The sequence below is a fragment of the Gordionus sp. m RMFG-2023 genome, chromosome 2 (genome assembly GCF_954871325.1).
Source record: "Gordionus sp. m RMFG-2023 chromosome 2, tfGorSpeb1-WG-v2, whole genome shotgun sequence".
Taxonomy (NCBI): Eukaryota; Metazoa; Nematomorpha; class Gordioida; order Chordodea; family Parachordodidae; genus Gordionus; species Gordionus sp. m RMFG-2023.
Genome location: NC_088776.1, coordinates 40,699,099 through 40,723,485, shown reverse-complemented (window position 1 = coordinate 40,723,485; position 24,387 = coordinate 40,699,099). Strand labels below are relative to the sequence as shown.

At 26.0% G+C, this 24,387-nt stretch overlaps 1 protein-coding gene and 1 long non-coding RNA gene across 2 annotated transcripts; both read left to right on the top strand.

The window, feature by feature from the left end:
- Window positions 1-11,205: 11,205 nt before the first annotated feature.
- LOC135924335 (piggyBac transposable element-derived protein 3-like) lies at window positions 11,206-12,111 on the top strand. Its single transcript, XM_065459393.1, has one exon. The coding sequence runs from the start codon at window positions 11,206-11,208 to the stop codon at window positions 12,109-12,111; it is 906 nt and encodes a 301-aa protein (XP_065315465.1).
- A 1,510-nt stretch (window positions 12,112-13,621) lies between these two features.
- Window positions 13,622-14,517, top strand: LOC135924947 (uncharacterized). The gene is made up of 4 exons (XR_010571458.1): window positions 13,622-13,665; window positions 13,711-13,802; window positions 13,849-13,905; window positions 13,953-14,517. It is a non-coding gene; the product is annotated as an uncharacterized LOC135924947 (long non-coding RNA).
- Window positions 14,518-24,387: the final 9,870 nt, after the last annotated feature.

Sequence of the window (24,387 nt, the reverse complement as noted above, 5' to 3'; positions counted from 1 at the left end):
AACTATTTTTCAAAAATAAAGATAAATATACATCCACCCAAAAATCATCTTATATAATAGAAAATATATTTTATAAAATATCAATGTACCCGAACAAAATTGATACTACAAAATATGATCGTGGTGCCATTTGGGGCCATTTTTATGAGATTTAGAATGAGCATTTTTCCCTATTTTTTTTAAATTTTAACATGGAAAAAAAGGTCGCGGAGAGAGCAAATAAAAGAAAAAATCAAAAAATATTATTAATAAGAAAAACATTTGTTTAGTGTGCCAAAAATTATTACAATTATCATAACAAACAAGACTGGTTTCAATGTCGTAAATATAGATATTGGTCACATGGAAGATGTAGCAGTTTTAATCCTTTTTTTATTTGCAAAGATTGTGAATAATGTTCCCATTTTTTTGTTTATAAATGGACTTGATTTTATATATTACTTTTATGCTTTATATTATTAAATATTTGGGAAATTAAGCAGAGCTTATAAGAGCCCCGAGCAAAGAGAGTAGGGTTCACTAATTTCCAAAAAAAAATTCCAGAAAAAATAAGATTCTGATTAAAAGTAATAGATATGTATTTTTGAAATTTAAAACTACCATAAAACTAATAGATTAACAAAATGAGATATTTTTTGTTAAAAATGATAAAATACTTTTAATTTTATTAAGGCTTGCCTTTTAGGGTTCGCCATAACTGCGGTTTCCCCTACCTATTTTGATAAATATTACCAATTTTAATATTGAATATATTTTAATTAGGTTTAAAATAGTAAAAAATTAAAAAGGGAGTAAATAAGATTATAGGATACGCCATAAGAAGCAAAAATTTATTCGTTATATGCAAATAGCGTAAAATTGAAAGCTGTACCGTCAGAAGAAATTAATTTTTTTAATCTAATTTTTATATATCCAATTCTAGCTTAAAAAGTTTAAAATGCCGAATGGGGTGAAATAAATATAGACCAACGATAAGGTAATTTATTTTTTGAAAAGTGGCAATGTGAAAATTAATATTAAAACTAAAATCCTAAAAAACCTCGAATATTTAACATTTTTCTAAATATTAATAAACAATAAATAATTTGTGAAAATTTAGTTTAATGTATAATATAAAAACAAAAATTAAAAATTCTCAACAAATCTTCCATCTGGTAGACACCATGCCAAATAAAATAAAATTTCTTTTCTAATTAGAACATTAAATATCCAACATTTCCTTAAGGAATTTTAAAACTAATATAACATTATATTTTTTATAAGTATTTGCGGAATCATTTTTTTAATTATAAAATATAAATTTTTATTTAAAAGCTAATTAAAGATTATAAATATTTTGATACAAGGTAGTGGTCAGACCCCAAAATATACTGCTGTCCATCAGAGATTTTTTCAAAGTAATTTTCTTTTATATATATATTGATGCTACTAATAAAATTAAAAATGAATCGTTCATATATTATATAAATTCGTTATTTGCACCAATATACTCTAAAATACATATTAGTAAGAAGAATTCCTATTTTGCATACAAGAATTTTGGCCGTCTCGTTCTAATGGACAAATATTCTACAAACCCCCTTGAATTGCCCTAAAATATTCATTGGCCTTTAATACATATCATAATTTTAAATATAATTTTATATTCGAAAATTTTTTTAAAACGATTTTATTATGAAAATCATTTTCTTATATACATATTTATATCTTGGATATCATTTAATATGAATAAAACTTTTTTGATAAAAAAAATACAATTTTGTTTTGTGGACTTTCTAAAAAAATGAAAATCAAAGGAAAGGATTGAGTGGAACTCCATTACTTGGGAGTTAGCTCCTTTTGAGAAGGTAGGAGCGGGAGTTAGCTATTTTTAAAAAGGAGCCTTAACAACTCTGGTAATTATAATTTATTTGGCTGCTTATTTGAAAAAATAAAATTATTTTTAAAAAGAAAAAGAAAAATAAATAATAAGATAGCAAATAATTTAAAAAATAATAAATAAATATGGTAAAAATTGTTATTATTATACAGTATTTAATAAAAAAAATATAGTAAATAAATAATTTAAAGATAGGAAACGACAACGAGAAATAATAATTAAATTTATATTATACGCTAATAATGTATTTTTTTTAGCCAAAAGTTAAAATTAAAAAAAACACATTATTCAAAAAATATTTTTGTTTAAAAAAAAAAGAAAGCCATATAGTTGCAATTTGTGTCGTGAACAATCTCCAATAACGCAAGAAGCTAAATTTTATAGATACTCCATGTAGCAGGAAAGTGTTGAACGTTATTTTTCGACACTTTATACTAACACTTTTTGTTTAAACTGAACTTTGAATATTACGCTAACCATTTTTTCTTATTGATGGTATGGTATTAAGGTCTAAACATCTATTAACCGTTTTTAATAGGCTCAAAACGAGCTATTTTCCAATATTACTTAGCTATATTCAATTTTATATAATTAAATACATATACAAATTATTAAAATTTATAATTCTAAAATCTTAATCTTTTAATATAATTTTTAAATTAATATTTAGATTTCATTGTAAGTTATGCAGGTAGGTTTTATCATCAAATACAACTAGTAGCTTCAATGACAAAATATTTAAATTATAATATTAATATGTAGTCCAATCTTTAGTATTTAAATAAAATCTGAATCAAAACTGTATGTACAATAGTTTTTGAGCTATATGAGTTTATGTGATAGTTGATTTTTTGGCTCAGTTACTGGCCATAAGATATTTGAATTATATTAAAAATTAAAAATTACAATAAATATATAAACAACTCAATTTATCATCAGAGATCTCTAATGATATTTTAAAATTATTATTTGGATGTTCGTTCAACTAAGTTTCAAGCTGAATTGGCAATATATTAATTAGGCTGAATCCAAAGGACAACTTAATATGCTAATGTTAACGTTAAATAATACTATATCTAACCAGGGCGGAGTATATGGTGATAGGAAGAGATGAAACAAAGAGCATTGATATAAATAATGGTATCGGCAATTAAAAGCTGAAATATTTGGGCTCCGCTATGCAAACAAACGACACAATAGAGAAAGAGATAAAGAGTATTGGGTTAAAGTGGAAACTTTATCTGGAGTGCTCTTTGACAAAAGAATCCCACACAAATTGAAGGGTAAAATTTACAGTTTCATAGTACAACCAACTATTCTATATAGTTGGGAAACATGACCAACCAAAGAATCAGACGAGAGAAGTCTACAAACTATGGAGATAAGAATGCTGAGGATGATTGCTGGGTTATCAAGAAAGGATAAGGTGCGAAATATAAGAATACTAGAAAGTTTAAAGGTAGTGCTTATTAAGACTAAGATAATTGTGAACAGACTTAGGTAGTATAAGCACACAATGAGAAAGCCTATGAACTATATAGGAAATCAGTGAAAAATTTGAATAGCCCCCTGAAGTAAAAATATTTTTTTTAATGGCTCCTTAATATCCCGTTGAACTAAATATAAATTTTTTTGATTGCCCCCTGAATGATTTCTTTTATAATTCTATTGAGTAATATATAGATTTAATTTTAAAAATTAATAAAACTATCTAAATTTTTACAAAATGAATACTATTTTAATTATTAGATTAGATTAATACATATAAATTATATTTTCATCATGTCAGCTTGAAATCAAATTCTGTATTAAAATATAATATTAATAACTCACTAAATATTAATTTAGCTTTAACAGTTGAGGTTTAATTGACTTTTATTATTTAAATAATTATATAACCCTAATTAAATAATTATAATCATATATTATACAAATTTAATATTGTAATTAGCTGAGTTCAAAATGACTAATCAACTGTATATTTATTTTTAAATTTTATTATCATACCTATTCTTAAAAATATTTTCAAGGTCCAAATAAGTATAATAGTTTATAATCCTCTACTATATACAGTTGTTTATAAAATATTAGATAAAATTCCACTTTTATAGACGTATTTGACAGTTATATAATATATTACAGTTAATATTATAATAAATTTTACTAATAAATGGTTTTGATAATAAATATAGTAACAATTTGTACTAAAGTATTTAACGCCATCTATTTATTATAAATTATTATTAAAATTGAACATTTTATTATTCATTCTGCAATAGATTGAATAAATTAGATATATTTTCTTCTCTTTTTTTACGTGTTTTTAGGAAATTTATTTTTTTCTTTTTCGAAAAACAGTTTTGAATTAAAGTTTTATTACAAGTATATTTTTGATATTATTACAAACTATCATTTAAGGATATAATATACCAAGGTGCAGTGGCGTCGCTAGGAGGGGGCGCGAAATTTGAATAGCCCACTGAAGCAAAAAAATTTTTTTTAAAATTGCTCCTTAATATCCCCTTGAATTAAAAACAAATTTTTTAAATTGCCCCCTGAACGATTTCTTTTATAATTCTATTGAGTAATATATAGATCTAACTTTAAAAATTAATAAAACTATCTAAATTTTAACAAAATGAATACTATTTTAATTATTAGATTAGATTATACATATAAATTATATGTTCACTCTGTCAGCTTGCAATCAAATTCTGTGTTAAAAATATAACAATACCACTCACTAAATATTAATTTAGAATTAACAGTTGAAATTGACTTTTATTATTTAAAATATTATATAATCTTAATTAAATTAATTTAATCATTTTTTAATTGAAAATTAACAAATTTAATATTGTAATTAGCCGAGTTCAAAATCACTAATCAATTTTTACTTTTAATTTTAATTATCATGTCTCTTCCTAAAATTATTTTCAAAATCCAAATCCAAATGAGTATAAGATAATTATTTATAAAAAGTAAGTAGATAAATAGTTTATAATCCTTTATAATATGAAATTATTTATAAAATATTAGGTAAAATGCCACCTTTACAGACATATTTGAGAGTTATATAATATATTACAGTAATAATTTTAAAATCTTAATAATAATGCTTTTGATAATAAATTGCATTCAATTATTTAACGACATCTATTTATTAAATATATTATTAAAATTAAACTTCTTATTATTCATCCCACAATGGATGAAATAAATTAGATATCTTTTCTTCTCTTTTTTTTACGTGTTTTTAGGAAAGCTATTTTTTTCTTCTTTGAAAAACAGTTTTGAGTTAAATTTTTAATACGAATATATTTTTGATATTATTACAATCTATTATTTTAAGATATAATAAACCAACTAGAGATGGCGCGACAATAATATATAATATCTTAATTACTTTCTTCATATCACTCTGGTTCTTATTTTATAGATAAAAAATGTTTCATTTCTAATATGGCATTCTTGCCGTGTCAAAACTTCAATATATTTGCATAATTTCTTTTAAAGAATTTACTGTTTTTGTTTTATCAATTTATCTAACATAATAAATTCTATGGGCTACCATCGTGAGTGTCATGATCTTTTGTCAATGTAACTTGTTAGAATTATATAGCCTTATGTGGTTTTTAAAAACCATTATCAATTGTGGCATATGTATGAATTAATTAACCTTTTTTTACATCAGCAATCGAAAATATTTTATACTGTAATAAATAGATTTTGTATTAAAAAATAGTATTTTTAGAAATTTATTGTATTGTTTTAATTATTTATATGCTAGTTTATTTTGTATGCAAAATATTATAAATGACAAAATAATTCAGAATAATTGTCTAGAGTTAGCATATTTTAAAAATGTATAATATATTAATATAAAACCAGGCCGAAAGCCGGGCAAAAGCGGGCCAAAAGCCCCCAAATTGGGGGGTATGGGGGGCGAAGCCCTCCATAAAATTTTTTTAGCTGAGCCCCCTGAGATTGTAAAGGCTAGCGACGCCCTTGCCAAGGTGGTTTGATAATATATAAAATCTTAATTGTTTCATCATATTATTCTGGTCCTTTTTTATATTTAGAAAATATTTCATTTCTAATATGACATTGCCGTGTATATAACTCCAGGCTTCAATATATTTGCATCAGTTTCTTCCAAAGATTTTTAGTGTTTTTATTTTATCAATTTATCTAACATAATAAATTCTGATATGAGGTTAACATCGTTGGTGCAAATTAACCAGCATCTATTATTTGTGTGGCTATTTAATTTAAGATTATTACTGTAGCTTCTGAGAACATATAATAGATAAGCAAAATGGTCAACTGTATACTCGTTTATATATCATTTAAAATGGAAGATAATCTTTTAAAATTTAATATTTCACAATATTTTTCTTTATTATTATCTAGCTTCCATCATGTCATCTAAAAGGAAGCTCTAACTACCGTATAGTTTTATGATTTCAAAAGTGTTGGGCCTATAAATTTTTCCTTGTTAGTCCATTCTATAAAACATTGTCTAAAATGATAACAGAGAGTTATATTAGTTTGATAACCTTTTGTCAATGTAAGTTGCTAAGAATTATATTATTGCATTATGTGGTTTTAAAAAACCATTATCAATTGAGGCATATGTGTGAATTAATTAATCTTTTTTATCACTTGTAATTCTTTAGGTGCATTTTATATCAGCAATCAATATTTTATACTGTAATAAATCGATTTTGTATTAAAAATATTATTTTTAGAATGTCTTGTATAGTTTTAATTATTTATATGCCAGTTTATTTTGTATGCATAATACAAAATATGAAATTCAGAATAATTGTTCAGAGTTAACAAATTTTAAAAAAGTATATAAAACCCGGCCGTAGACCGGTCAAAATCTGGCCGTAGGCCCGCAATTTGAGGGGCATGAGGGGCGAAGCCCCTCATAATTTTTTTTTTAGTTCAGCCCCCTGAGATTGTAAAGGCTAGCGACGCCCCTTTAGGAAATGGTTGAGTGTTTGGAAGTGATGGACAAACGCAAAAGAGGAAGGCCTAAACTGCAATATATGGAAAAGTATAAATTAGATAGAAGAGATAGATGAATTACATAAAGTGGAGAGAGGTATTGAAGGTCACCACTAGAAAAGGTCAAAGCTAAAAAGAAAATTTTTTTTTTTTAAATACAAGTGCTGATGAAACGATAACAGAGGAAGAAGCGACATTTTATCCCATTTAATTATAAACTCTTTAGCTATATCAGGATTACCACCTCATAAACTTTCACTCAATATCGAGATACCTACAATTTTAATACCTAATTAAAATTTTGCTTCTGGTTTGGGCAATAGGACTAAATTTGATTATAACCTCTTTACGGCCAAATATAATTGAGGCGGAATTTGTTTCTGGTACCAACTGATTCCGGCTAATCACTTTATTTTAAGAGTCGCCGATTTCCAGTAAGGTCTGCTTTTGTCATAGCAATTAATAAAGCTCAGGGATAAACGTTAAACAAAAGTGATCCTGTTTTCACATGGACAGTTATATGTAACCATTCTAGAGTTTGTTCTCCTCATAAATAAAAAATTATAACCAATGATAAAGCATGAACTATTCTATTTATGCCAGTTTATATGAACACGAAATAACAATATTGTTATGATATTTTTTTATAATTTAAATAAATTTATATATTTATTTTAAGCATCTATCTTATTTTTAAAGCCATCCATTTTTTCGGGCCGAACAATATGCCCTTTCTATCTCTGATGAATAATTTGTTTGTATAACTCACAGAAAAAATACATATCAGATTATTTTAATTATTTAAATATATTTATTTATCTATTCTTAAGGATCCTACTTTTTTATGCCATTTTGTCGGGCCGAACAATGCTCTATTATCCCTGCGAATTATTTCATATAACTCACAAAAAAATATATATAGTACATTATATTTATTTAAATAATATTTAATTTTCTATCTATTCCAAAAAGACCATAATAGTACGATATTTTTTTTATTTAAGTAAAATTATATATCTATTCTTACAGATCCTATCTTCTTAATACTCTTTTTTATACCTGCTAATTATATTGTATAACTCAATAAAAAAGAAGATAAGAGGTATCATAGGTGTAGCCAGGGGGGGCAAAAGGAAATCCCCCCCCCCAGAAATTTATTACTTTTTGTGAATATCATTTTACTAATAAAAAATATCCCACTTAGTTCTCCTCCCACTCCCTGACCCGCAAAAATGTATGCATATATCTTAAACAATAGAAAGAATGTAAAAGTTGATATTTTTTTATAAAACTACATCATAATTTATACATTTTTGGAAAAAAGCATTTATATATAAAAAAGGTGAACCAAAAAGGCTTTTTAAGAAATGGAATATAAAATAAAGATAAGTCTTAAGACAAAAGTGAAATGTATTATAATTATTAATAATAGATCCATAAAGTTACTAAATAATATAATATATAAAATATTATTTTTTATAAAGTGAGTAATTTTAATTTATTATCTTAATAAAAGTAAAATATAATTATAAAACTATTGATAAAATTAAATAAAAAAATTAAAGCACAATACAAACAGTGGAATAATATGGAGTAGATTTACAGTATATATAATTTTATCAATTATCATATGACAATCAAGTAATTTTTACTAATATAGCGAATTATATATTTTACAGAAAATTATAAAATATTGATAAAGACATCAGAAAATATCTTTTAAAGACATTGTAGGATGAATAACATGAAGATTAAATTTTAATATAATTTTTTATTTAAAATAAATAGATGGCGTTAAATAATTAAATGCAAATTGTTGCTATATTTATTATCAAGAGCTTTGATTAGTAAAATTTGTTAAAATATTAACTGAACTGTCAAATATGTCTGTAAAAGTGGAATTTTACATAGTATTTTGTAACTAATTCTATATAATAGAGGAATATCAACTATATGTCTACTTACTTTTTATAAATAAATTTCTTATATTTGTTTGGAATATACAAGTAATCTATTATATTTTATATAAACTAATAAAAATATATTTCATATTTGTTCCAGTCCAGGCTTATTTTTTTTTTTATTAAAATTAACCTCCTTTCTTGTAAAAATATTTTATGACTATATATAGACTAAGGTAACTCGGCCGAAGGCCAGGCAAAAGCAGGCCGAAGGCCCGCCCCAAATGAGGTCTGGGTGCGAAGCCCCCAGTATAATCTCCCCCCCTTAGGAAAATCCTGGCTACGCCTATGAGAGGCTTTCTATTTATTATTAATAAAATTTTACATTTATTCTAAAAGAACAATACATAGTCCTATATTTTTATTATTTAAATATTATTCTATATCTATTCACAAGGATCCTTTTTTATAAGTTTGCCAATGAGTCTCTCCGTATATTATTTTATTTTATTATATTCATGTTGATTATTTTTTTTAAATTCATGGTTCACTATTTTTATTATTTATATCGGATCAAAAGAAGAACACATGGTATGATATTTGTATTATTTAAATTAAAATTATATATCCATTCTTAAAGATCCTACCTTTTTAAAGATTACTCATATTGATATCTCCGCACATTCCCCTCTATTTTATTTTGCACAAATCACAAAAGGAAGATATGAAGTATTCTATTTATTTTTTAAATAATATTTTATATATCTAATCTTAAATATGATAAAAATAACTTGAGAATTGAATCTCCAGACAAAATTCGTCTTTATTCGCAATATACTAAATATTTTTAATAAATGTAAAAAGTAATTCTAAAAAATATAAATAGGAAATGATATTTTCTCTCACTGTATCTAAATAAAATGATAATATAGATTTATCTATGACAAGGTCAGACTAGTGATTTTTAAATCATTTAACAGAAAAATGTGTTTAAATTTTTATTCTTTTAATTAAAAATTGTAAGATGGCCTAGGTTCAGAAGTAAAATATAAATTTTGGTGAGATTCAAGACCTAAATTTCTATGATTTTTATTTATCATTGTTCCTGCTCAATAAATAAGCTATTGATAATACACACATTTATATTATGGCAATACATTAATTTTTTTTTAAATTTACCTACTCAACCCCTTACCTATATTGTTTTTTAATTTTTTATAGAACATTGATATCTCATTCTTTGTGATTCATTAATATTTGTTACTGTGATTCATGGCTATCTAGGATTCTATGTTATTTGCGATTCCCATGCCACACTCTCCCCGACCATAGACTGGAATAGGGAAACGCCCTAGTTCTATTAATTATCCTTTTTTAATTTTTTATAGAACATTGATATCTCATTCTTTGTGATTCATTAATATTTGTTACTGTGATTCATGGCTATCTAGGATTCTATGTTATTTGCGATTCCCATGCCACACTCTCCCCGACCATCTGGAATAGGGAAACGCCCTAGTTCTATTAATTATCCATTTTAACATCGGATTAACCCGTTACTGGTTAACGGTGCATATATGCACCACCTCCTATATACCTTATTTTAACATAGTAGTTTTTTTTAAAAAATAATAAAAAAGATTTTTATATAGTTCAGACATTGTACTTCAAAACTGGAAAAGAAAAATATGAAAAAAATATTTTTTTATGCCCCTAAGAAACCCTCAAACTTTGCGAATTTATGAGGTCTAAAAATGCAAAATTTTCTAAGTGATCTCACGAGCATATTATAAAATTATTTCGATGAAAACTAGTGTGTATATATTCTTTATAGATATATCAATATTTATCAATCATTTTTGAATTTTTAAATAATTAATATTTTAGTAGGTAACCACATAAAGTTGACTGGTGCATATATGCACCGTTAACCATCTAGCAGTATATATTATTTAAAAAAATTCAAACAAATGAAATTTAACATAATGAATTATAATTTTTTATATTATACTTAAAACCACTACCGTCACTAAGGGTGGGAAGGGGAGGGGTGGGTGGCTCGAGCCCCTTAAGAATTTTTAAAAAAAATTTTATACCCAAAAAAGACCTTTTGAAAATAATTTAAAAAAATTTTTTCCCCCTGAGATTAAATCGAATAATATATTGTTCCTATTATAATTTTTTATCCCGATCAAATTATATGAAATTATTAGGTTCATAAATATTCAAAAGTTTAAAATTATTTTTAGCCTCTTCCTTTCTGAAGATTTTATTTTATTTATATAAAATTATTATGCACCTGTTTTGTCAATTCAATCAAAATTATCAAAATAATAGATGACTAATAAAAAAATCAAGATTCTACGAAAATAATTTGTCTAGATATTTAATTTTTAATAAATTTTTTTAATGAAACGTTTTCTAACAATTGAACAAGCGCTTGCTCAACTTTTTGAAGAGGAACCAATTGAAGAAAGAGATATGGTTATAATTCCGCCAAACCCCTCTGCAGTTAGTGATGAAGAAGATTTCGATGAAAATGACTTAACAAATGTCGGAGTTTTGCCTTCAGATACAGCTGGAGAATTGGAGATTCATAATTCAGTTGATGACGACCTTCCAGAACCATATTCTACAAGAAGCTATTCTCGAATTTCTCATAATTTAAAATGGAGAAAAACGGATGCAATATATTCTTCAAGCCCTTTCAATGGAGAAAAGGAAGATGTAATAAAACTTGAAAATGATTTACATGGTAAAAGTCCATCAGATATATTTTGTTTAATTTTCGACGAAGACTTATATTCCCTAATTGTAGAACAAAGTAGTAATATTTATGCTAAACAAATGAATAGACCTAACATATGCATAACCATCCAAGATATTCAGAGATTTATTGGAATTCTATTATTTACTGGTCATTCTCTCCCACAAGAAAGAATGTACTGGTCTAATGACAGCGATATTTCTATTCCAATAATCCGGGATACAATGACCCAATTACAATTTCGAAATTTGAAATATAATATCCATTTGGCAGACAATACTAAAATAGATATACATGATAGATTTTATAAAGTTAGGCCTTACATTAATATATTGAATAATAAATTTCAGCAATTCGGAATTTTTAAACATCATTTATCAATAGATGAACAGATGATACCATATCGAGGAAGACATTCTTGCAAAATGTTCATAAAAGGAAAACCAATTAGATTCGGATACAAGTCTTGGATATTGGCCTCGACGGTTACGTATTCTCATTTGATATATATCAAGGAAAAAGCGAAAATAAATATGAATATGGATTAGGTGGAAATGTAATCATAAAATTATTAAAGGCATTGCAAAAACCAAATTTATCATAAAATATATTTTGAAAATTTCTTTACATCATTTAAACTCTTGTCATACTTAAAACAAATGGGATATTTTGCAACTGGAACTGTGAGGGATAATAGAATAGAGCATTGCCCAGTTGAATCTATAAAGGTTGTAGCAAAAAAAGAAAGAGGATATTATGATTATAGGTTTGAAAAATTAAGCGAAACATTTGTAGTTCGTTGGAATGATAATTCGGTGGTGACCGTTGCATCGACATGCCACACTATCTCTTTGCTTTCTAATGTTTCAAGGTATTCTAAGAAAATATCTTCTAAAATAAAAATTCCTCAGCCAAATATGGTAACTGCTTATAACAAACACATGGGTGGAGTTGATCTATGTGATAATCTAATATCTACATATAGAATAAAAATAAGAGGAAAAAAATGGTGGTGGCCAATATTCACCAATTTTATTGATGTAGCTTTGGTAAATTCATGGAAAATCTGGAAATTCGTGAATCGGGATGACAAGAAGAGTTTGCTTGCATTTAGACGAGAAGTTACTAACTTACCTCCTTCGAACGCCAGTAAAAATTGAAAAAAATTCAAGTACAGGTCACGCCAGCCAGTTTGCATTACAGTGTGAAAACCTTATTGATTCATCTGGACATTATTTATCCAAAATTATAGATGGAAAAAGACGAAGATGCAGATATTGCCATACGCACTCAAGATATATGTGCCAAACATGTCAAATCGCACTCCATATTAAATGTTTCAAGGATTTTCATAATATATAAACATTTTCTCGTTTTTATTATAAATTACAAAAAAAGAATAAAGATATTTGTTGTTTTTTTGATCTTATAGTATTTTATATAATTTTTATCTTTTTTAACCTCTTAATGGTTAACGGTGCATATATGCACCAGGCTAGATTTTCTATTTATGATTATTTTTTTTGGCTGATTTTTTTAGAATATCATATTTGAGCATTAATCAATATAATTTGAAAAAATTGAGCATTTTTATCCACTAGAAAAATCTTGACCATTAATGGGTTAAGTATATCACAATTGCATAAACACACGTGTTGATTAAAATAGTATAAATCAGCTGGACTCGCCATTTTGTCAACATTTAGGATAATTATTTATATTTATTTACAGATATAACTTACATTAAAGAAATTAAGCTTAAAATCAGCCATCACCCACCTTTAAAGTAATTAAATTATGCTGTAGTTCTCGGGTATAGGCTTTTTCTTTGTCCCACTCCTTCTAAATTAAAGCCTATAGAGGTTTAAGCAACATTTTTCGAAATGTTGTGCCTACAAGTCCGTGCGGCTTGCCCACAAACGTGTGGAGGGCTCCTCATATTTTTATTTTTATACCCAAATTAAATTGTTCCAATTAGATGGAAATGAGGAAAACCTAGCGTAGCTCTGTTGAATCTTCAACGTTAGAGGGCAAAAGCGCTATATATCACGTATCACGTAAACACACGTGTTAAATTTTTTGAATGAGACGGTCGAATCTAGGTTTACATTATAATATATTTTAGAATGATATAATATTTTATTTAGATCAAAACGCTAATGATGATAATATAGACCAATTTAAGCGTAATGATGATTTCTCAGAAGAATTATCATCGAAGGTATCTGCTTTAAAATCAGTAAATTAATTTATGATATGCTCACATCTCTATTTAATCACATTAGTTGTCGATAGAAATTGGATCGGAAATCAAGTATCAAAATTCCTTTTTATCTGACATGGTAATATTTATATATCTGAATGATTGATATTTTATTTAACACCTTAGCATCAAAATTTTGAAGGATCTTCAAGCTTATTGAACTCGTCTATAAAACGTTTAAAAAATATATCAAAAATGGGTAAAGATAAATTTATACTCCGTTTACTTTTATATTGTTTTATTATTTTTTTTATATTATATTTATATATAAAATTTATTTAATATATGTTGATAATATAATCTTATAACTGGTTATACATAATATATATATATTTTTTTAAATATATAATTAAAAATAAATTAAAAAATTTTTTATACCTTAGTTGTTTTATTTATCTAAATCAACCTTTTTTTACCATTTTATATTATTGAATTATAAAATCTTGTTTATTATTTATCCAAAATTTCACACTTAAAATTTTTATGTGTCAAAACTTATTTATTTTAACAAAAATATTTTAAATATGCTTTTATTTAGTGATTATGCTATTCACAAATTTTAGTATTATCAAAATTTCATAAGTGTTTGTTTTGCAGAGCAATCATTTTCAGGACTCATCTTAAATGATATTTACATTCTACAATGAAACAGCAACAACAATATCCCAATTTTAAATGTTTATAAAGAAGAAGAAACTTGATTTAAATGTGATAATTAATATTTTTTAAATGAAATAAAATAAGAAACACATTTTACCTTAAAACATATAATATTTATTATATATATTTCACAAAATTAAAATATATCAAGTATTATTTAGTCTTTATATTATAAAAACTTTAAGGGAAATAAAATTTTCTATACAATAATTAAAGCTATTGGTTAAAGAATAAAATAGCTTTTTTACAATTATATAATTTGATTAAATTTTTTTTCAGTTAAGAACATATCTTTAAAAAAAATTCAACCCCTATAGATATTTTTATAAGTTGCCACATCTGAAGAGTGGTTGTTTTATTTAATGAAAGCAATTTTATATTATTTTAATCAAATTTAACAAAGACATTACACTTATTTTTATGAAAAATGAAAACTTATACCAATAATCATATAAGGGGTACCCAAAGAATATGTTATATTATTTGATTTCTTTACAGAGATTGTATAAAAATATTTATCCAAAAATTATAATATTTTTTTTAAAATTAATATAAATAAAATTTATCACTTTCTCATCCTTTGCTTAAAACCAAATTTATCCTTTGTTTATATAATGAAATAAACTTGCATATATTAAATAAAATTCAGATATTCCCTCTCCAGATCAAGTTCAACCCATTAAGACAAAAGTGAAAATTCTCAGTCAAAAGATGTTTAAGCTGGATTTTATAATATCTATATCGATATTTGGTGTCGATTAAAATATTGCTGACTTCTTGCCCATTAAGGGAGAGAGGTCTACTTTCACAAGACCAAAAAAGACAACTTTAAAAAAAATAACAATAAAATTTAAAAATCCGTAAAGGAATAACACTAAGCTACTTCGTGAAGGAATAGCACTGAACTGCTGTAACAAATGTTCCTTTATCGTATTTAATCCTGAGTTCGATTCCATATCAGGATATTATTACTGTAAATTGAAAAAAAATATGATAAGCCTATTATATAAGAGATCTTATATTGTATAATTTTATGTATACATACATAATTAATAAAAAAATATTTGAGTAATTATGTTTCACTTGGTTTTAAATTATTGCATAATATATAGGGTTTCCCATTTAAAAAAGGAAAAGCCCCAATCATAAAAGGAAAAGGCCCGAATAAAAAGGAAAAGAGTAAATCAAAAAAAGAAAAAGTGTCAATCAAAAAAGGAAAATTATTATTCCGTAAAGGAAAACAGTTATTTAAATATTAATTTTTCTTAAATTTTTAGTTTTTCTTATTTTACTTCTAACTTTTTGAAATCTCTTAGTTTTTTAATCTTTATTTTTCTTATCTTTTCTCAATTTTTTTTATCTTCTCCTTTTTGATCGCTTGGATATCAAAATTTAGACTGATAATTTTTGGAATATATTCAAATGAAGAATAAAGTTAATGAAAATATTGAAATACCAAAAATGTCCGTAGAGGAGGTGGATGTTAAAAACATGGAAATTAAATTGGTGAAAAATATGTCAGAGAATATTAAAATTTAAAGTATGGTAAATTCAGCAAATTTATAATAATAAGGAAAAAGAAATGTGGGAAATTAAAATTCCAAAGAGTGATAAAATTAAAAAATTTGGATAATTTTAAGGAAATTCAGGAAGATGTAAAAATAATAGGTGGATAAATTTATCATGGTTTGCTTGATATTGTAAATATTAAAAGTGATGAGATCATGTCACATATTAAAAAAGGGATAAAATTTTGGATTTGAAAGTCGATAATGTTTCGAGAACTAATGTTGAGGATTTTAAGTTAGATATAGAAAATAAGATAACTGTAGGGGAATCTGAGCTGGAAAATAGTTATATAAAATGTGATAAAATATATAAAGAATCAAATTTGGAGCAGGAAAAATTGCCTGTATCACTAAAATTCCCAGCGAAATTTGTAAGAAAAATTGTGGAAAACGAAGATTGGGTAGAAGAAAAAGAGTCACATGGTGGTTAACCCTTCAATACTCCGGTGGGGTATATGAAACCCCAGGCATGCTACACAAGGAAGATATTCGAAATTATACCTTAAAAGATAAGAAAATGAAACTATTAACATTGCGAATAACGGGGAAAAAACCATAGGATGTTGGTGAGAATAAATTCAAATGTATTAAAGCTGAGTTAATTGTGGTAGACGGTTGCATTAGCGGTTATACAGAGTCAACTGAGAGACAAAGTTCTGAAAATATTACACGCGGGACATTTAGGGGTTTAGGAATGAAACAGTGGGGAAGGGAATATGTTTGGCTGACTGAAATGAATGAGGAGATTGAGAAAATAGGAAAAATTTACGAAGTCTGTAACGCATGGGCGATCATGCCGTGTCGGGATAAGAAAAGTGTTTGGCCGAAAGTAAATGGAGCTTGGGAAATAGTGCACATGGATTTTTTTGAGTGTAATGATAAAAAATTTATTTTAAGTGTAGATGCTATTTCAAAGTGGATTGAAATTGAAGAGGTACATGGTTTAACTATGGGAATTGTTATAAAACATTTAAAGAAATTATGGTCTAGATTTGGCATCCCGAAATGGGTGGTTTCGGATGGTGGTCCGGAGTTCGTGAGTGAAATGTTCTGGGGTTTTTGTTTGAGAAATAATGTGCAACATATGCTGGCACCACCGTATTACCCTGGTTCTAATGGACAGGCAGATAGGTTGGTGGCAGTTGTTAAAGATTGGTTGAGAAAGGCCAAAGAAGGTAAAGAAGAAATTTGGATAGCTAATTTATATTATAATAATGGGGTAGGAAGGGATTGTAAATTCCTTCGGAAAAGATGTTGGGAAGGAAAACTAATACGTTTTTTGATATGTTTAAACCTGTTTCGAGAATGTTGGAAATTGAAAATTATATGGAATATGAATCTGGGTAAGGATGTATAGGAGTGTTAAAAAATGGTAAATGGGGATAATTATAGAAAATTTAGATAATAAATTGTGCAAAATAAAATCGAAAATATGACGGAAGTGCGTCGCCATAGAGATCAGCTAAGATGTCGAGTCGAATAAACTTAGTTGATAGGTAAATACGCTGTGTTAGATTTTCCTTTTGTGTTAGGATAGGTCAATAATTAAAAAAATATATATATGGGATTATGGAAATTGAATAAATATATATATTTTCTGGGTTATTTTGCAAATTTAAGTAGTTCTCATAATAAATGGCTTCTAGTTTATTCGGTTAGAATTAATAAAGCGGATCTCAAAGTAAACTTGCTATTAAAATTGTATAGTGATTTAAAATTTATTAGAGAAAAAAGAAATATAATATGTGGGTTGTTTATGTTAAAATGTAATAGTTAAAATTTAGGAAGGTTATACAAAAAAAAGGAGGGGGGGGGGAAGTATGTTGAGGGAAATATATTTATGGAATTGAGGTTCGCGTAAATATTAAAATTTATAATATACAATTTCACGCATAAATCAAAGAGAATTCAAATAGTAAAATTGGAAATATTTTTGGGATTGAGGTTAGTTTAAATATTAAGATTTAAAATAAACGATTTCACACATAAATCAAAGTTTAGAGAGAATCCAAATAGAAAAATTGGAAATATTTTCGGGATCGAGATTAAGTTGTAAAATAATAATAATAAAAATCAAGGGGTATTCATTAATTGGGGTGTAGAAAATAAATTTATTTGATGCGATTTCATGTAAAGGAATTGAATAAAGGTTAGAAATAAAAAAAATTTTATTTAAAGGAGGTTAAAAATAAAGTTATTTTTGTTAATTAATTTAGTGGTATAAAAATTTTTTTTTTTAAAAAAGATAAATTAAATAATTTTATTTGTGGAAAATTTTGGTTTAAAATTAAATAATTTTTTGAGAAAAATTTTGGTTTAAAATTAAATAATTTTATTTGAGAAAATTTTTGTTTAAAATTAAATAATTTTATTTGAGAAAAATTTTGGTTTTAAAATTAAATAATTTGATTTTGAAGAAAATTTTGGTTTAAAATAAAAAAAATTTTAAAAAAATAAAAATTATGATGACTTTCTATATTCTCACGACATATACAATGATTCAGGTGAATTAGTCAAATCTAGGGAGTCCATAGCTGATTCCTGGTTAGATAAGTGGTCAATATACCAACAAAGCCCGATTAGACCCAACACAACTTTCGATAAATGGACGAGGAGCTCCATACACATTACCTACAACAAACAATTATAATATTATGATGGGAGAAGATGATTTTGCTCAATATGCAATGATGAGAAAACCGTCGCGGATGACTCTAAGTAATATTGAATGTTTTTTATGCGGACGACGGGGGCACAAAGTGATAGATTGTCGGGCCAATTATGGACCGTTGTCGAGGAATTTTTTAAACAAAAATGTGGTATAAAACAAGGATGTGCCACCCCCTATTTTCAATCTACTAAGTGACATCACAAATACCAGTAACCTACAAAATGTAGACTGGCTATGCTACGCCGACAACATATATATCATTATTGAAGATGTCACTAACATTAATTATTTTAACAATAGTCTCAAATAATATGTGAAAAATCAGCCTGATAAAAAATTTAAAAAAACTATTCTATTTTTCTTTTCTTTTCTTTTCTTTTCTTTTCTTTTCTCTTTCCTTTCCTTTCCTTTCCTTTCCTTTCCTTTCTTTTCCTTTCCTTTCCTTTCCTTTCCTTTTCCTTTCCTTTCCTTTCCTTTCCTTTCCTTTCCTTTCCTTTCCTTTCCTTTCCTTTCCTTTCCTTTCCTTTCCTTTCCTTTCCTTTCCTTTCCTTTCCTTTCCTTTCCTTTCCTTTCCTTTCCTTCCCTTTCCTTTTAATTTCTTTCATTATCTTCACCTTTCTCAAACTTTTTAAATACCTATTTCTTTCTCTTTAGCTTCCTTTCCCTTTTAATTTCCCTATTTTCCTTTTTCAATACTTAGTATGATATTTTTTATAATTTAAATAAATTTATATATCTATTTTAAGCATCCTACGTATTTTTAAAGCTATCCATTTTGTCGGGCCGCACAATATGCCCTTTTATCAATGATGAATATTTTGTCTAACTAACAGAAAAATATCCAAAGTACATTATTTTTTGTATTTAACTAAATTAATATATCAATTTTTAAGGATCCTACTTTTTTATAAGCTTGCCTTTTGTCAGATCTATAATTGCTCTATTATCCAAGCTGATTATTTTGTATAACTCACCAAAAAATAAGTACATTATTTTTATTATAAATAATTTTATATAGGATTTTATATCTATCCAAAAAATCAATATATATATTACAATATTTTTTTTATTCAATTAAAATTATAGATTTATTCATAAGGATCCTACCCTTTTTAACAATACTCCTTTTTATTCTTACTAATTTTTTTGTTTAACTCAATAAAAAAGACAAAACGAGGTTTTCTATCTTTAGGACTTTACATTTATTCCAAAACAAAATACATACTATGGTATTTATATTATTTAAATTATTCTATATCTATTCACAAGGTTTCTATTTTTTTTTAATTTGCCAATTGGACCCTCCGAATGGTATTTTATTTTAATCCTACCTTATAAAATTAACTTGAGAATTGTTTTGTTTTTACTTTAGTTAACTATCCCCATCTTATTTCCTCTTTATAATTGTTCAAATATTGATATATCAGTCATTAATAAAGAAAAAATGCAAAATAAACCTTTAGAAGAACATGATAGACTTGATAAGCCCCCCCCCCCAAATTTTTTTGATTATAGCCCCCCCCCCCCAAAAAAAAACTACTAGAAATATACTTCTAATATTGACTCCTCTACAGGTTTACAGTATTTTAATGTTTGTTTAATTTCAACAATAGTTTATTTATATTTATGGCTGATTTCTTTATTTGTCTAGGCTAACCCAATCTTAATCCCACACATTGTTACAAAACATGATGAATCTATTATTAAAGATAAGCAATGAAATGGCGATTCAACAAACGCCTTACCCGTTCTAGAGTTACTGGTGGCGATGATAATAAGGAACTGTGAACTCCTCTGGAGGTTTATTTTGTTTTTTTATCTAATTTTTTATATCTATATGTTTATTTTATATTCACCCAGTTGCCTCCAAATGATATTTCTATCACCACTACCACAATCCCTATGCCACCTCTGCCTAATTTTTAACAAATATAAGCATTTAATTCCACTATCATTCACCTCAATAGGAGTTAATATAAATAATACTTTATCCGATTCCCTGAGGAACTTTCATGAATATTTAGAGGGATGTTCAAACGCGAATGTGTAGTGCGGCCAATTTCATTAACATTATTAATGGGAAAATATGCGGTAGTTTTGTCATGGCCTTTATAACAATACTTACGATCGTTTTACGGTTGAGTTGACAATGTCGTTCATGATTCTATTTTAGAGGGGGATACCAAAACTGACACTTTGGCAGAAATATCATTTTTGCGTTCTTCTTTTACCAGTAGCCCAAGGCCTCAGGTTTATCAGGACGCAATGGGTGTTGTACACTGCTTTGGTAATCCGTCATTATTCATTACTTTCACCTACAACCCTAAATGGGATGATATTATATAATAATTATTTCCTCTGCAGACGACTGTCCAGATTTATTTTGTTACTTTTTCCATCAAAAATTAAAATGTCATAAAGGATTTGCTTTTAATTTGATCAGACACACGAAATAATAATTAATCCTCATCATTTTTTTAAAAAATTACCTAAATTTATATGGCAAGAAAAACAAATTTCTTAAAAAATTAAATAAATTGCATATAAGTTTCATTAGTATTGAATGGCATTAATTTAAATAGATAGTATTTTTTTTATACTTAACATAGAGATATAGATAGCCCTTATCAAATTTTTTGATAAAAGGAGTTAACTCACTAATTTGTAAATCCGAGCCCCCTCATGTGATGATAAATTATTTGGAAATTTAACTATCACCGGGTTTGGGAAAAAGTTTTGAAAATTAATATGGGTTGGAATGGGCTTGGAAAATATTCCTCAAGATTAATATTTGCTTGCACCTGACTTGGGAATATCTTTTACAAATTATTATGGGCCGAGCTAAGAAAAATTTTCAAAATTATTATTGGTTGAGCCAGGCTTGAGAATTTTTTTTAAAAATTATAAGGTCTTTGACGCTTGGAAATTTTTTCCAAGTATTATGAGCTTGGACCTGCCTTGAAATTTTTTAATGTTAAATGTTAGTCTTATGTAATCAGTAATATATTTACAAAGAATTTTGATATTGGGTAAAAGCTCATAATAGTTTCCACTCTTAGTCCTAAAGGATTGAACTCAATGACATTGGTTGGACTTGATTTAAATGAGGAGAGGGGAGTTTAAAAATAATATAAATTGGATATTATTTTTAAATAAAAGGCAACATCTTTCTTAAAAAAACGAATAAAATTCTCATTCTCCGTCATTTTTGACGGGCTATCTACTAGTTTAAATTATAATATAACCCTATTAAATTAATATAATAATTTCTTAATTGAAAATTAACAAATTTAATATTGTAATTAGCTGAGTTCAAAATCACTAATCAACTATAATATTCATTTTTAATTTAATTACCATGCCTCTTTCTAAAAATATTTAAAGGTCCAAATAAGTATAAGAGATTTCTTTATAAAAAATAAGTAGACATATAGTTTATTGATTTTAAAATATTAGGTAAAATGTCCTCACTTCAGACGTATATATTACAGTTAATATTTTAATAAATTTTACTATTAAATGCCTTTGATAATAAATATAAGTAACAATTTGCATTCAATTATTTAACGCCCTCTATTTATTTAAAATTATTATTAAAATTAAATATCCAATTATTCATCCCACAATGAATGTAATAAATTAATCTTCTCTTTATTAACGTGTTTTTAAGAAAGCTATCTTTTTCTTCTTTGAAAAGCAGTTTTGAGTTAAATTAATACACAAGTATATTTTTGATATTATTACAAACTACTATTATTTTAAGATATAATATACCAACTAGAGTTGGTGCGATAATAATATATAAAATCTTAAATGTTTTCATCATATCACTCTGGTTCTTATTATAGTTACAAAATGTTTCATTTCTAATATGACATCCTTGCCATGTAAATAACTCAAGGCTTCAATATATTTGCATAATTTCTTTAAATTATTTTTAGTGTTTTTGTTTATCAATTTATCTAACATTATAAATTCTGATATGAGTTAACATCGTGGGTGTCATGTCCATGACTACAAATTAACCAGCGTCTATTATTTGTGTGGCTATATTATTTAAGATTATTACTATAGCTTCTAAGAGCATATTTTAGATAAGCAATAATGGTCAACTGTGTAGTCGTTTATATCGTTAAAAATGGAAGATAATCTTTTAGAAATATAATATCTCACAATAATTTTCTCGATTAGTTATCTAGCTACCATCATGTCATCTAAGAGGAAGCTCTAAATACCATATAGTTTTATGATTTGAATTAGTCGTTTATATTCTCTTCTTCAAGAATTGTTAATTTGGTTAGGCCTATAAATTTTTCCTTATAGATCCATTTTTTAAAACAATGTGTAATATGGTAACAGATTTATATTAGTTCCATGGCATTTTGTCAATGTAAGTTGCTAAAAATTATAATGCCATATGTGGTTTTTAAAAACCATTATCAATTGAGGCATATGTATGAATTAATTAACCTTTTTTATCACTTATAATTATTTAGACGCAAAATAAATTTATATCAGCGAAAATATTTTACTGTAATAAATAGATTTTGTATTAAAAATATTATATTTAGAGATGTCATGTATTGTTTTAATTATTTTTATGCTAGTTTATTTTGTATGCATAATATGATAAATGACAAAATATGAAATTCGGAATAATTGTTCCAAGTTAGCAAATCTTAAAAATGTATTATATATTAATATAAAACCTGATCAAAGGCCCGCTTGAAGAGGATATAGGGGCGAAACTCCCAATAAATATTTTTTAGTTGAGACCCCTGAGATTGTAAATAGCGACGCCCCTGTGACTATGATTGAATGCGATATATAAATCTAGTCGATGTTTTGCAATATAATGATATTATTTATATAATTCAGCAAACTCTCAAAAGAACCTTTAGAGGGGTTTTTTCTTCGGCAAAGGTTGGCCATAGCTTCCTTTAAGTGAATTACATAAGCTTCAATGGTAATCTATTAGCCAAAGAGTTTTCCTAGAACCTTTCTATAATAATTTATTAATTTTCCTTGTTGTTTTTTTTCATTTTTTACTCCATTTTTTAACAATTCTTTTGTCTTTGACTTTTTACCAATTTTTCTCCTTATATTGTTACTTTTATATATTTCTAACCTATTCAATCTCTTTAAGTCGTTTTTAATCCTTATTTTTCTGATCTTTTCCCAATTTTTTTTTCTACTTCTCATTCTTGATTATTCTTTTTTGAATTATATTAATTTTCATTTATTTTTTATTTCTCATTGGCTGATATTTTTTTTTATTAGATTTTTTTTTGCATATCAAATTACTTAATTTAAAATGATGTCTATTTAATTTAATATAATAAATTAAAATATATAACATATAAATAAATAATAGGTTTATATTAAAAGTATTAAATATATTTTATAGAAATATATAATGATTTAATATATAACCCCCCCCCCCCCCCATATAAACGCGAAGCAGTTCATAAATCAAAAAAGTTAAAATAAGTAAAATAAACGGAAAAATAAAATGTACTTTTAAGGTCATTAACCCGTTACTGGTTAACGGTGCATATATGCACCACCTCCTATATACCTTATTTTAACATAGTAGTTTTTAAAATAATAAAAAAGATTTTTATATAGTTCAGACATTGTAATTCAAAACTGGAAAAGAAAA

What these genes read in the sequence shown, in the direction of transcription:
- LOC135924335 (XM_065459393.1), top strand. Translation starts at nt 11,206, where the DNA reads ATGAAACGTTTTCTAACAATTGAACAAGCGCTTGCTCAACTTTTTGAA.